At 42.5% G+C, this 15464-nt stretch overlaps 3 protein-coding genes across 3 annotated transcripts; 2 read left to right on the plus strand and 1 right to left on the minus strand.

Annotated features, from left to right (window-relative positions):
* Positions 1-1002: 1002 nt before the first annotated feature.
* Positions 1003-3009, plus strand: ATEG_06241 (hAT family dimerization domain-containing protein; the record flags this gene model as incomplete). Its single annotated transcript, XM_001215419.1, has 3 exons — positions 1003-1452; positions 1520-2324; positions 2384-3009. The coding sequence occupies 3 exons, from the start codon at positions 1003-1005 to the stop codon at positions 3007-3009; spliced, it is 1881 nt and encodes a 626-aa protein (XP_001215419.1).
* A 7656-nt stretch (positions 3010-10665) lies between these two features.
* On the plus strand, positions 10666-11619 carry ATEG_06242 (ankyrin repeat domain-containing protein; the record flags this gene model as incomplete). The annotated part of the gene is made up of 1 exon (XM_001215420.1): positions 10666-11619. The coding sequence occupies one exon, from the start codon at positions 10666-10668 to the stop codon at positions 11617-11619; it is 954 nt and encodes a 317-aa protein (XP_001215420.1).
* A 968-nt stretch (positions 11620-12587) lies between these two features.
* On the minus strand, positions 12588-14446 carry ATEG_06243 (uncharacterized protein; the record flags this gene model as incomplete). Its single annotated transcript, XM_001215421.1, has 4 exons — positions 12588-13060; positions 13258-13882; positions 14066-14116; positions 14183-14446. 4 exons carry the CDS (start codon positions 14444-14446, stop codon positions 12588-12590), a joined length of 1413 nt encoding a protein of 470 aa, XP_001215421.1.
* Positions 14447-15464: the final 1018 nt, after the last annotated feature.

A 15464-nucleotide genomic window follows, 5' to 3' on the forward strand; every position in this document is an offset into this window, starting at 1 on the left:
ATTTTCTTATTACTCTAACTTCTTAATTTTTCTCCCCCTTTAGTAGGATATTATTACTTCTTCTCCTTACTCTTACTCCTTTACAGGTAAATATTAAGATGTCATCTTGTGAACGGGGTTCTAGTACCCTACCAGAGTCACAACAGTCTCTACCTTCATCTTCTGTTTATCCTTCTTCTCCCATAATCGAACCTGCTTTACTGCAGGAGGATCATATCAACAATTCGATTCCATCTGAGCTTGTTATTCTGCTTTCAGATACACGAAAAGAAGTGGTAAAATTTCCAGTTACTGCGGATTTTCCTCAATATGCTGGTGATTTAAAGCCAATAATTGAGCGTTTCTACTCATGGTGGAAGAATACTGAATGGGCTCAAAATCCTGCCAACAAAGTCTCTTTACGTCTTTGGGATCGCAAGGAAACTTCTTCAGAGATATGGCAGTATTGTGATGAGGTTGCATTAATCTCAGGACAACCACAGGTTCGATGCCGCCATTGTCATCGATGTCTAGGCCATCCAAGGCATAGACGAACAGGAACATCAACGTTATCAGCCCATCTACGTTCACAAAAATGTGGAGCTTTATCTACAGAACAGACACCCAACTCCGAAGCAATCAATCAAAAATTGGCTAGATACAGGACGAGTGAGTGTTTTTATTTCTATCCCAAAGTTAGATTTGGATCTAATTATCAGTATAATAGATTGGGGAATAATACTCTCGAGTACTCTCCGAAAGCTTTCCAAGAACAAATCCTTCGATTTATTATTGCTGGTCGCCTTCCTTTTCGAACTGTTGAGCATCACCACTTTCGCCGTCTTCTTCATATGATCGCTAGCCCTGCCTATCATCTGCAAATACCTTCGCGAAATACAATTACATCGCTCTTATTCGAGAAAGCTGGGGAAGCATACGAGAGAATTCTTCAGATGATTCCCCAGAATCGAAAGGTATCTATTGCATTGGATTGTTGGGACTAGTCCGGATCAGAAGCCATTTATGGCTATTTTGGGTTATTTTATCGATGACGATTTCCGTTATCATGAGGTCTTACTTGGTTTCCCTCCACTTCCTGGGTCTCATACTGGTTCTCAGCTCGCGTTAGTTGTCCAAGAGCTACTTCAAAAATATGGATTATCCCACCGTATTTTAGGTCTTACCACGGACAACGCAAGCAATAACGGAACTATGTTTGACGCGATGACTGCTCGCTTAAAGTCAGGGTTAGATGAGCCGTTACTTCTTGATGAGGCATTTGACGATGATTTCGCACGGGTGTTAATGAATAGCTTGCATCATTTCCCCTGTCTCACCCATGTTATCCAACTATCGGTTACGGCGTTTCTAAAACAACTCAAGATTACCCCGAAAAACGATGATCCAAGTCATGTCTGGGATGAGAAAGACGTGGAGTTTACCGAGCAGGGGATCCTTCGGACTCTGGAAAAGGTAAGTTTTCTTAATACTAATTCAAACCATGGGTAGATTGGCTAACATTATTGTAATATTATCTAAGGTACGAAGAATCACGCGTTACATCAATGCCAGTCCTCAGCGCCTACAAGCATTTCGCAAGGAACAGGAGCGATTTCATGGAAAGATTCTAAGTCTTTCAATCGATTGCCGGACACGATGGAACTCAACCTACAAAATGTTGCTCCGTGTTTACCAATTCAAAAGCGCTATTGAATGGTTTATCAAGCAGCAAACGAATGAGAAAATCAAATCCGCCTTGACTTTCCAGAAGTACGAATGGCGACATGTAGAGTATCTACTTGAGATACTCTATGAGTTTTCATTGTATACCACTGGTCTTTCAACACATACTGGGGTTACAGTCCATCAGGTTTATGATGTTTACGATATTCTATTCAACCATCTCGAAGAACACATGACCAAGATTGAACAAAAGCGAAGAATATGGAAGAAACAAATCTATCGCGGTCTCCAAGAAGCACATTCAAAACTCCGGAAATATTATGCTGATACCTACGGGTCTCACGGCATTATCTACGGTATTGCAATTATCTTAAACCCTTGTCGGAAGTTACAGGCTTTCAGAGGTCCAGCATGGGAGGAAAATGATGATCAGTGGGTGGACATTTATCGTGATTATCTGAAGAGAGTATTCGTCTACTACTCCTCGAAATATCCCGACACCAATGTTCCAGCAGAGGAAGAGGCTTCTACTCTCCAGGGACTAGATCGTCTTATTGATCGTGCTACGAAGCGCCGTCGGCTATTCTCTTATTCAAGTCGATCTTCTGGAGCAGAATCAGCACAGAGTCGTTTCGCTGAACTTGATAATTATCTCGATACTCGTGAGTTTATTCCGCGATCATTTCCTAAGTATACAATCTAACCATGGGTATCTTTTTAGCGGTTCTACATGCTCGGCGATGCCCTGACATATTGGCTTTCTGGAAAGATCATTCTCTTCAGTACCCTATTCTTTCTCGAATGGCACTTGATTTTCTTTCCGTGCCTGTGAGTGGGGTGGGTCCTGAAAACCTCTTCTCGGTCGCGCGGGATGTGTGCCATTATCGTCGCAATCGCTTAAGTGACCACACAATTGAGGCAATTATGGTTCAATTATGTGCGGATCGTTCTGTGATTGATGAAGAGTATCAGCAACTCCGTGAAGAGATAGATGGGATAGACGATCAACTATTATCTTATGATGATGATAAAGATCTAGATACTCTGCCAGAGGCCGGATATATTAGCGATGAAGAAGATGTGGTTGGAGACGATGAAGATGTTGAAGAAGATTATTTCAGATCAACACTTGATCCGGAATTATCTTTCCCTTCTCAACCTACTACAGTTGCACGAAGTTTGACACCTCCCTCACCCCCAGTTGCGAGTCAGCCTCAGGTATCAGTTACAGTTCCGATCTCTTATCCTCAAGATATTGAGCTGGAACATACTGCCGCCTACAGCACGCGCAACAAGAGACATCAGCTACCTGCTGGTTATTATCGGGATTTGCATAATGGCGCATAGATACAATATTAGTTTTAGTGTTAATGGATGCTATATTCAGTCTGATAAAATTACCCATGGATAGATACTATACTAAGTAGACAGAATAAGATATTATAGCTATTCTATAATGCTGGCAGCTAGGTTCTATACTCTGTATAGAATAAATGTAATTAGTTTGTATTATACACGGAATATCTATATTCCTAATAGTAGAACCCGCGCGGTGGCCCGCAAACCCGCGCGGGTCCTAGTATTAGAACCCGCAGCCCGCGCGGACTGTAGCTTTTACAACCCGCACCGCACCGCTGCGGTGTGGTGCGGTGGCCCGCTGCGGGTTGCGGTGCGGGTTGACATCCCTATATAGGACGAACAGAGATAGATCTTTCTATCTAAGCGTGCTGTATAAATAAGAAGGAATAGCTAAAGAGCGGGAAATCAAGTAGCGGTTAGATATTAATAAATAAGGGGAGTAAGGCGGTATATAATAGCAGAATATCTACAAGATTCTGCCGAGCTCTAGCCTACGGGTTATATAAGGCCTATAGGACCTATAAGGCCTGTAGAGCCTATAAAGCCGGTAGAATCTATAATAGGTAGGACTTCGCTGGAATCTATAGCCCTATAGGCTAAGTGTTTATTCTGCTATTATATACCGTCTTTTTCTTTTATTTGTTGATACCTGACCGCTGCTTAACTTCCGGCTCTTTAACTATTTCTTTTTATCTATACGGTATGCTTAGATAGGAAGATCTATCTCTGATTGTTCTATAATAATGGAGGTCCTTAACCTGGCCTTATGTTGCCATTAGGGCAGGACCTACTGTAGATAGGTAGATAGTCTTGTGACGTTCGGTAAGGTCTGACGTCAGGATTGCGAAACTGGTCGCCGGCGACTACCGTACCGTTCCGGTCAGATCAACCGTTCGAGCTCCACACCTTCTTCCTAATCAACTATCTCATTCCACACCGTTGTACGACAACACTTACCTGGCTATTGCCTATTCTAAATATAACTGTTATTAATAACTATATCGTTGTTACTGCTAGTATGTTTTATCTATATTTTTATTATATACAGATATATCTATCCTCTTAATCTTATTTCTATTTTTATTATTTTAGATATTAGAATTATTATATTAGTTCTTTTAAATTTTATTATTGTTATAGTAGCCGTATTACTTCTAGAATAAATATTGATTACTTCTCGGACTAGTAGACTCTAGTCACTCTTAAGCTTAAACTATAACACTAGCAGTTCGCGCAGCTTAGACGGATCCTAGGTAGAGTGGGCATGGTTAACCGTTTTATTAACCGTTTTAGCTAAAACGGTTAAAAAATACCGCCTCAGGTATAAAGTTTATAGCTTGAATATTAGGTATAATTAAATTTAAAATTGAAATTTATATATATATAATATTATTATATAATATATATAGAACTATATTACGTAATACATATATAATACCGTATAATACTCAACGGTTAAAAAATACACTATAAAAAAGGGTCTAAAATTGATTAGTCATGTATTATTTACCAATATAGTGTAATAGTGGTATTTTATTACGTAATTAAATATTGTATAGCACGTGATATCTGATTTCTTTATTATAACACTATATTACATAATTTTAGTGGGTTAAATACATATTATAAAAGCTCGGTAATTAACCTGAACGGTTAAGAATGCCCACTCTAATCCTAGGGTTTGACACTTATAATTAGTATTATATTTATTAGCGGAATTTAAAGTCGATTATCTTGAAATTTTATAGAGAATACTATAATAGCTAGAAAATAAATAGATAAGATTTTAGCGCGAAGTACTGCTGAAAAGTCTGGAAATATTAGATAGTAAAATATAAATCCGCCCTTTAACAGACCCTAAACCCTAGCGCTATATAAATATCCTAAACCTAGGGATGTCAACCCGCACCGCAACCCGCAGCGGGCCACCGCACCGCACCGCAGCGGTGCGGTGCGGGTTATAAATCCTTCAACCCGCGCGGGTTGCGGGTTCCAATAGTAGGACCCGCGCGGGTTTGCGGGCCACCGCGCGGGTTTTATTAATAAAAATATAGATATTTTATATTTATTATAAGTTAATTATATTTGTATTAGTTAGTGTATAGTACTGCATTAATTTAAACTAAAAAATAGTATAAAGTAGTGGTATTATTAGGGTTTTTTTTAATTAAAAAAACTACTAAAAATAGAATAAAAGTGCGGATTATCCGTAGTACGGACAATCCGCACCGCATATAGATAAAATCTAACTATAGTTAGTTTAGTGGCTGACATAATATCGCTATATTAGGTATAGTTCTATAAAATGCGGGTTGTACGGTGCGGATTATTCTAAATCTTTGCGGGTTGCGGTGCGGTGCGGGTTATTTATCTAGAACCCGCAAACCCGCGCGGGTTGAATTTTGACCCTGCGGGTTGTACCCAACCCGCACCGAGTGCATCCCTACCTAAACCCGATATTCGCTGCTCGAACTGGCCCGTGGGGCTTCTGGGGTAGATCCGAGCATACTAGCGACGGTAAACTAGAGAGATAACAGAAATCTAGTTGTGAGACTTACGTAGCTTACTCTTGCCTAAGAGGCAGCTATTAAAAACAACGGTAAGGGTTCGAATCTAGATAATCTAGCCTTCTTAGCATTAGTTAAGGTAAATCTTATAAAAGTAGTTTGTAAATTTATCTGACGCGTGTCCGCTAAGGCGCCTTCCTACATTAAAAGCTGCTTTAAGTTAGAGCTGGACCCAAAGAAGCCTATAATCCCTAGGGTAGCGGGGACAGAGTCGGTGGAATTAAAATCTTAGTAGGTAGTGGCTATTACTTAGATATAACGCTAAAAGATATGTCCTATTTATAGAGATATTCTTGCCAATGGCTGCGGGTTAAGGAAGACCCTAACTATACTAATCTATATCTATCTAGCACCGGCGCTGTTATCTACGGGCTAAACCTGCTGGCTAATTTTAATTGTATATTTCTCCGGCGTGTTAATTATTTAGGCTAAAGAGATTCTCCGCCGCTTTAGCAATGCTCTATCTCTGATTATTTTTTACAGCTGTAAGGTAATAACAGTCGATGTAGCGCTTAAGAGTTTTATTATAGATATGGCAGAAGCTCTCTAAGAGCGCCTCGCCGCCCTACTGTAAAATTAAAATAAAACAGTGCGGACGGTCGTGCTATTATCTTATATAATCTAGAGACTCTAAACTATTACAAAAGGCTTACTTAAGTTACCCTTTACAACTCATAATTGTTTCAGTTCCAAAATTTGGTTCTCATGCCGAGCTTATATCCCCAACAAGTATATTTTTACTAAAGGAACTAACATATAAAAGACGGTGCTTGAGTAAATTAATAACAGATTAAGTTAGTGTACTCGGTAGGGCAGTCACCTGTATGGCCAATATCGGATGAGAGGGCCCAATAGGAAGCGACTGCAGAAGAATCCACTACAGGGTAGGAACAGACTGTGGAGTGGACAACTACTACAAAGTGAAGATCCGCCACAGGGAAGGGCCAAATTGGATCACTCAAGTCTGAGTAGTAGGGATCGACTACAGTATGCTTGGCTAGTAGGAACGCCTGCAAAAGAAGGCCTGAAAACTGATCAGATGAGGGATAGACTGAATGGCAGAGACAAGGTCCGAATAGGGTGGATTAGGAGAAGGCTGAGGCATCCTCATTTGGGTCCCTGCTTCCAGAAGTGCTTACAACCCATTTTGGAGCCTGCTTTATCTCTCTATCTACGTGGCAATCTAGCTTCAGGTATATATGGTATAGCATGGCCAAATTGCATTTCATGATTGAGGTCGGGGAGCCACGTTCTCATATCTAAGGAAGATTTATCGGACTTATCGGTTTTTTAGTATTCATCTACTTATAAAGGGAACGTTGTTAAGTAAAGGGTCCCCGGAGCTCGTCCTCTACGAGGAAATTAAAAAAAAAAAAAAAAAAAAAAAAACCGAAAAGTTGTCACTTTGACAGCCGGCGATCCATGCGGGTTATCATAACGTCACGCAAAATGAGGGGTTGAAACCAATCATGCCAACGTAAACTTTCATACAGTTGATAAGGGCTCTAGTATTTAGCCATAGGCAGAATATTGGCGGGCGGCGACTCCCACTTGATTATGTTGACTCACTCGCTAGTATTGGTTGGAAGTACAATATGACTCATCGTTCTAATACTGCAAATATTATATAGAACTGCATAGAATTTCAGCGAAGTCGCCAACGAAGCAGGGTTTCTAAATGCCTCGCTTCACGCAGCTGTGCCCATTATTACTTTCACTACACCTTGCACCTGTGCAGCTCTCTCACTCTAAGTCTTCAGTGCCTGTGTTGCATTCTAATGGACAAAGATGGAGACTCCTTTTTCGGACAATCCTTCAATATTACCCTGGGAAAATCACGCTGCCTCTTGGGATGAACAGATGGGTGACAATGGAAACGATTATTTCTCTGCGCTTGAACTACCAGTGCTAAAAAGGCTGATTTCTCCACAGCCAGGGAACCGCGCCTTGGACCTAGCAACGGGCAACGGTCTCGTTGCTCGGTGGCTAGCCCATGAGGGCGCCTTAGTGTTTGCAACTGACGGCTCAAGGGCTATGATAGAACGAGCACGTGCCCGAACCCTTACTTGGTGCCAACAAGGGCGATTGTCTGAGGACAGAGTCTCATTTCATGTTTTGGATGTGACAGATCGATCTTCCTGGGAACAGTTCATCTCGAGGACTTGTCAAACAGTGAGTAGCTATGCCATTAATTTGCCTATTTGAGAGTCCACCCCACTTATGCGTCTGGGTCTTGTTCGCAACACAGGTGGATGGATTTGACATAGTAACAATGAACATGGCCTTAATGGACATTCACGATCTCGAGCCTCTAGCGGTATCAATAAAACAAGTGTTACGGTCAGGTGGTTGGTAAGTGTTGTCTCATTATATACTGTTATGATCTTTCATATGGCTGAATTCTCTACTATTAGCTTCGTTGCCACCCTTCTTCATCCGCTCTTCTTCACTTCTGGCGCGGATCGTCAAATAGTAGTCCGTGAAGATTCTGTGACTGGGGAACGTCATATAGATCAGTCCCTCATTCTAAGGCGCTACCTAAAAGTTCCACCGGCAAGACAATTGCTCTTCTCTGGGGACCTGGGATCAGAATCGCCGGTATGGAAATTGCATTTTCCTTTGTTCTCAGTAAAAGATCATTCATTTACATGAACGAAAACTAGTTCTGCTTCCACCGCCCATTACACGAGCTCTTGGCACCCTTTTTCCGTGCAGGATTGGTTGTTGACGCACTAGAAGAGGTGAACTTTGATGAAAATTTCAGAGATCCCATGCGCGATTATGCGGCAAGGAATTATTCACAGTTTCCCAAAATACTAGCTTTCAGAATGAGGTCCGCTCCTCTGAAATTTGAATGAATGATCCTATTTCGCTTGGACAGAGCAAGATCAATTATACGACTTGTGATACAGACCGCTGAAGCCCGTTGTAACAGGTGTCTGGCGAACTCGCAAGAGACAAGGACTGAACGCGACAGCAGCAACCCACATTTACACTACGGGATCATTGCGTCTAGGAATATGGTCATCAAACATGGGTAGACTCAGGAGAAGCCTAAGACACAAAACTCTATATGGGAAAATAGAGGTAATAGTAACAATGTAATAAAATACATTCCCAAAGCCTAAAATTTTTGTTACCAATGAAAGAAAGTAAAAAAAAAAAAAAAAAAAAAAAAAAAAAGAGAAAGAAAGAAAAGAAAAATTTTATCTGCGACTACTTATCCCTAAAGATAAAATATAGATATAATCTCACCAGGTCCTTTGTTAGAAACGAGTGTGGGACCGGCGGAGCCGTCCGTTCGGAGCACGTACGCAAGGCAACGGGAACACGGCGAAATATCAAAGCCGCTGAGTTCGTTCTCAGCAACAGACTTCTAGTAGAATAGAGATATATTAGGAGCGAGAAACTATTAGATTAGATTGAATAGAAGAGATGCCGTCGCTGCTAACAATTTAGCTGTCTTACCTAGTCTTATAAGGAGCGAGTTCGCTACAAACACTAAGCTAGGCCCCATAACCAACACTACTATTTCCCGGGGGTAAAACCCCGGTGCTCAGACTGCAACAAGGAACATCCTACAAAAAATCAGAGATGCTAGAAGCCTCTTAACCTAGAGTTCTCTTAGTAACCTTACCCAATCTCCGTGTCCTTAACTTAAATACTATAAGATGTAGAGCAGGAATAGAAGCTCTTATAAACAAGTCCCAAACAGCAAATCTCAACCTCCTCTCAATCTAAAAGCCCTCTATCTCCGCATACTATACGCATATCAACCACACCACCTAGTGGCTCTACCGCCTTACCCACACCTAGAAGGCCACGTGACGCGCGGTCTCCTTTACATGAATAAACAGACATCAACATCGTCGCACCTAGCTATAGATATACATTTGACAGAGGCTACTCTAAGGAACTACATCTGAAACATGCCATTATGAAGATTCCACTTTTCTATAGACATTAAACCACCACATCCATTCAGATAGGCGATCCTGTTGTTGGTTGGGAGAGCTTGCTTAATAGCTACTCCAAGAAAAACCAACACAGGTATGTCCAACGTCTCGTCACATTTCCTGCTCAACCCGTGATATTAGGTAAAAGAATGCGTAGAGTGCTACTAATTGCATTAGTCCCCATCATGGGATAACTAGTTAGATAGCCCAGAACCGCTTAAGATGTAACAACCCTAGATTGAGGTTGGTAACCTTAGGGATATGTGCAGCAAAGTTCTGCTAAACTCATCATCGGCCAACAAGGTCAATATTACGTATATAGGCTACGACAAAGTAAATAACACTGTACTCAGCTGTATTCCATGCATCGGTCTTTATGTCATCTTTTATGGGCACTTCGAAAGCGGAGGGTCGCAAGGCAGTATTGCGTACCCTCTACAACGATGCTACATAAATATGATTCTGGACTACAACACAGGCCCGGTGTTTGTAACCATATATTCCTATGACATATTGCAAATACCTTTGAGATGGATATTTCCATACTGATGGACGTATCCACCAGATGATCAGATCGTGTCTCACGGTTACAGCAACGCTTAAGTACGGCTCTTATGACCCGAATGCAGGGTCACCACGCACCTCCGATCCGGTAGAGGATGATGGTATAGAATCCACTTCAGCCAGCCTGGCATGCTGTGACATCTACGACTGACGATTTTGGACATGGGAGACAGTGTCTTTGGCAGAAATGGAGCCTAGGCTTTCATAAGGCTGTAACCTTAGATGTGCGTCAGACTTGAGGCACGCTAAATGTACTATCTAGTCCGCCATCTCCATTGCACCAATGCTGGGACATTACTTGCTGTTACCGTAGCAGTTAAGCTCCTGTGGCTGTCTTTAACTACAATGATACAGTTGCATTTGAATAAGAATGGAGACTACAGCGTCACTGATACCACAGTCTAGATACGAACTACCTAATAGCGCAGAGGGCGGAAGGACGACTATATAAAGAGTCCTCTTAGGCCCCAGAGGCAAATTCCATCAGCACGAAAGAAGTCTCGAATACCATTTAATTAAGGAAAAATCCAATCAACTTCTGAAAGTCTTATTTCAAAATGCGTTCCGTCTTCAGAAAAGGAGAACCAACTATTGTCGGAGAGTCTTCCAACAGTGCGGATGCCAATGAGAACGTCGACGCTTGCGGTGACCTGTTCAAAGCAGCAAAAGCAGGTAATGTGCCGAAGATCAGGGAGCTACTGGATGCAAACCCAGAAGATGTCGACAATAGATGCAAGGCATGTCGCAATGTTACTCCCGTGATTGTCGCCGCTGTCTCCGGCCAGCAACGGGCCGTGGAGGAGCTCTGTAACCGCGGCGCAAATGTCGAACTTCGGGACATCGACGGCTACACAATTATCAAATTGGCCCTTGACGCCGGACAGAGAGATATTGCCGAATATCTCGTCTGTCGTTACCCGGACATGACTATCACGGACCCTCGTCTCCCCAAGGGCGCACTATGGCTGGAAAAGGAATTTTGGAAAATGTCCAACAATATCTCGGACAAATCGAGCAAGCCTCCAAAGAATGTTCTGGATTACCTCCTTACTGGCGATGAAAAGCGGTACAAGCCTATCAAGGACCGGAACGTCTCCGAGATCTACTGGGAGCATATTCTACTTCGCTATATCGGCGACGTTCCATGTGATATTCGACGGAACTACTCTGACGAGCTAAAGATGGCATTCGTCGGGACATTTGATCGACTATTATACAAGCACTGCGGTATTAAAGAGTCCGCGAGACTACTAAACTGCGTGCTACCTACCACTGCATATGATGTTTACGGCACACATGTGGCTTCGGAACAGGGTTGGGTGACAGAACGTTGGAGGTATAATGACGAAAAGACCAAAATAACTGTTCCTGACGGCATAGATACTTTCTTGATCAATCCACAGGAAGGGAAAATCGTGGTGATGTTGATTAATTACAGGGTCTACAAGGATGGGGTATTCCTCGATAACCCAGACCACTGCAGACTCAACAGACCATGCGAAAGGGTCTGAGCGCACATCTTGGATCTACTTGCAATTGTCGACAAAAGTTGTGGAGCAAGGGGAAGTGGGCGTTAAGGAGGATAAGTTGGCATTGTGATTGTGCTTTTTAGTTCGGTCTTTGATTTTTGATTTAATCCTCTTTGAATATCGGCCCTGGTCCGTGTAATGTTTAATCAGAATTGTTTAATCAGAAATGTTCAATATGGAATGTATAATTAAAGAAAGGGTTGAGGTTGTCCCATAGACTTTGCGCTTAAAAAGTCACTATGAGTCAGGCTTTAGCAGGGTTGGCCATGTTAAAAAATTCTAGTAGGCAAGTATCTGGAACTTGACCTCCCACCAACCACCCCTCTCTACTTTCTAAATAGTACTATTGGATAGAGCTCGTTCTGCTGAATCTAACGATACTACTCTTCTTTTATATACTTGCTATAATAGAAGGTTATAACTATTTATCTATTATATAATTTTCGATTACAGCTTACATCAGCCTACAAAATTAAAAATCTAAATTAGATTAGTGTATCCAACGGCTTTTATATTAGTCTATCTTCCTCTCCTACCTAATCTAACCGTTTATATTAAATATATATCTCTATAACTACCAGCAATATCTATATATATCTAGAGTGGGTTAACCTCACCGTTGTACCTCACCATAACCTGACCATAACCGGCCAGGTTAGGTTAAGGTATAAAGAACCCAATAACCGGACCGGTACAATCAGGTTAAAGGTAAAGGTTCTACCTCACCGGATTAACCGGCCGGTGAGGTAGGGGAGGTTAATCCGGTGAGGGTACTAACCGCAGGTTAAACGGTAATTAATACATCTTGATTACCTTCATGGTTTACTGTATTTTTTTATTTCGGTATTAATACTCTTGTGATCCCGTGATGTAATTTACTACTTAGAATAAACTGATCGAAATATTCTGCTTCGAGGACACGTTAAAAAAAAATATCTATTATCTACTCTCTATTCTTTATACTGTCCCGGGCGTCGTTCATAATGTCGAAGGGATCGTGTCTCTTTAACAGTCCGGGTAGTATGCGGAGGTTCTGGCAACAATCCATCCTCCGGATCCTCATCCATATCATCCATATCCTCATTGTCACTAATATACAAAGGCGCTTCGGTTGTATCATCGTCTTCTTCCTTGTGTACAAAGACAATGGAGTCGGGGTTAACCTCATCAAGAATCTGCTGATATTCCTCATTGATGGTAAAGCGATCGGTACACATCTGCAGCATAATCGCCTCAATAGTATCGGGATATAACCGACTCCGGCGATAGTGACAGATATCTCGGGAGCTGTTGAAGAGGCGTTTAACACTGACACCGTTGGTTGCGACCGTAAGGAAGTCTCTTGCCATAGAGTAGAGGATCGGGAACTGGTTGCAGACGAGATTTCCAGTAGGCAATAATATCAGTTTAACCCAGTAGTGCCCTTATCGACAGTAAGCCAGAGTGTAGGCCTATTCAAAGTACGACTTACCCTTCTATATCAAGATAGGCCCTTAAGCTCCTCAAAGGTCTCTGATGAAGTGGCAAGTCTTCGTCGTTTCGAGAGATGGTAAAATGCCTTGTTCAGTCCAGATAATGGGTCTGAAACAGTCGATGGCGTGTTGACACTTGGATTCTGACTGCGGTAGAAGTGGAACACCTTCTCAAAAACAGTGCGATATTTTTGATACCAATCAGTGTCATCGTCCAGCCACGTAGCTGTTTTGAACTTCTCAAGCTTGGAGGTAGGATCAAGAATCGTTGCAATAGCATAGATATAACCCTCTGCTTGGTATGTTCGCCGATAGTATTTCCGGAGTTTCTTGTGGGCTTCTTCTAAGCCTTCAAGAATCTGTTGTTTCCACGAGGCTCGTTTGTTCCGAAGACGATTGATGGCAAGATCCAGATGGTCGAACAGATCGTTGTAGATATCATATACCCTATGGACGGTAGGGCCGGTGTTCTCCGAGAGGCAGGACGTGAAGATGTAAAACGGATATAGAAGCTCCAGAAGATATTCCAACTGTTTCCATTCTACCGGTGTAGGCCGCAGGTAGTCAAGCTTCTGACTATCCCAGTGCTGGATAAAGCTCTCGATTGGTTGGCGGAGCTTCAGTGCGCGTCGAATCATCAGGTAGGAAGAGTTCCAGCGGGTTTTGCAGTCGAGAAGAAGATAGTATACAGATCCAGATTCCAGACGCTGAGTAAGTTGAAATCTTTCACGACGTTGAGGGCTAGCGTTCACGAATTTAGTGATTTTTCGAATCTAGGGACATAATAGATATTAGTAAATGCTGGACACTTGTTTGAGCTATCTAGGAGGAGGTTGAGGAAGGCTTCCTCAGCATCCCCCTAGATAGCTAGATCTAAGCAATCTTTTCGGTCATGACCGAAAGGAAGCTGAGGAAGCCTTCCTCAGCATCCTCCTAGGTAGCTAGATCTAAGCAACCTTCTCGGTTATGACCGAAAGGAAGCTGAGGAAGCCTTCCTCAGCATCCTCCTAGGTAGCTAGATCTGAGCAACCTTCTCGGTTATGACCGAAATCTCGGCCAGCTGGCGTACATACCTTTTCAATGGCTCGTGAAATACTACCAGACGCTTTGAGCGTTTCATCGCTGTTCTCCCATATGTAGGAGACAGTGTTATTCTCCGCTGCGATCCGCAATTTATTCATAAAGGAGGTAACACAGAGTTGGATAACATGAGCAAGACATGGGATGTAATGCTGATTTCGAAGGATTTTGGAAAGCTCCGGGTCGGCGATAGTATCCTGAATCTGGATATTCGTATCAAGTTCATCGCGAAGTTGCTCTGTAAGGGAGGAGAACATAGTACTGTTGTTGCTCGCGTTGTCGGTTGTCACCCCTAGTAGACGATGGCATAGATTATGCTTATGAAGAACCGACAGAATAATGGCAGCAAGGGTTTCACCTGTATGCGAACCGGATACCGGTCGGAAGCCCAGAATAATCTCATGATAATCAAGATCGTCCGTCAAGAAATAGCCAGTAAGTGCAAGAAATGCTTTCTAATCCGGGCTTGTCCAACAGTCAAGTGCAATTGACATTCTGCCGGTCGCCGGGAACCGTGAGAGTAGCTGTGTGTGGATTTCATCCGATAACTCGATTAATCGTTCCTGGATTTGCTTTCGATTCGGAATGTGCGGTCTGCGAGATGATCCGACAGCGGCGAGATTGATCATTCGTTTAAATTGGACATGCTCGACAGTTCGAAAAGGTAGACGGCAGGCAACGATAAATCGCAGGACTTGGTCAAGGAATTCTTGTTCGGTGTAGATGGTTGTCGGGCCCTAAGAAATCGAAGCTCTTAGTATAAGATAAATAGAAGAAGGACAGACACCCTACCGGTTTTTCACTTAGCATCTGAGCTACTGTTCGTTTGGAAGGCACCGAAGACGACTTCTTAGGGCAGCCTTTTCGGACATGATAGGCCATTGAACTAGTCCCAGTGTGCTCTGTTGACGGATGTTGGAGCAGATGAGAATATGAGACACAAAAGACATAGGGGGTCCCATCCGGGAATTGGGCGCCTTCGTGGAATTTGTCCCATACAGATGAGTGTCTTTTAGGATTGAATCGAACTAATGGCTTTTTGGCTTCTCTCCGTTTCTCGGCCCAGGTAGTAGTATTCCACCATTCTTCAAAGATATGAATCTTTTCTTGCTCGGTCGGATACTGAATAATTTTGCGGCCTTTGGAGAGACGCAGAGAATCAAGCTCAGGGGGTGGAGAGAAAATAGAACAGGTATTAACCTCTGTCTGATTATCGCCATCAGTAAAGACTTGGGAGATAGAGGAGGATGGTGCAATAGTATCTTGTGAACATAG

Source organism: Aspergillus terreus, genomic scaffold (genome assembly GCF_000149615.1).
Source record: "Aspergillus terreus NIH2624 scaffold_9 genomic scaffold, whole genome shotgun sequence".
NCBI classification, from domain to species: Eukaryota; Fungi; Ascomycota; class Eurotiomycetes; order Eurotiales; family Aspergillaceae; genus Aspergillus; species Aspergillus terreus.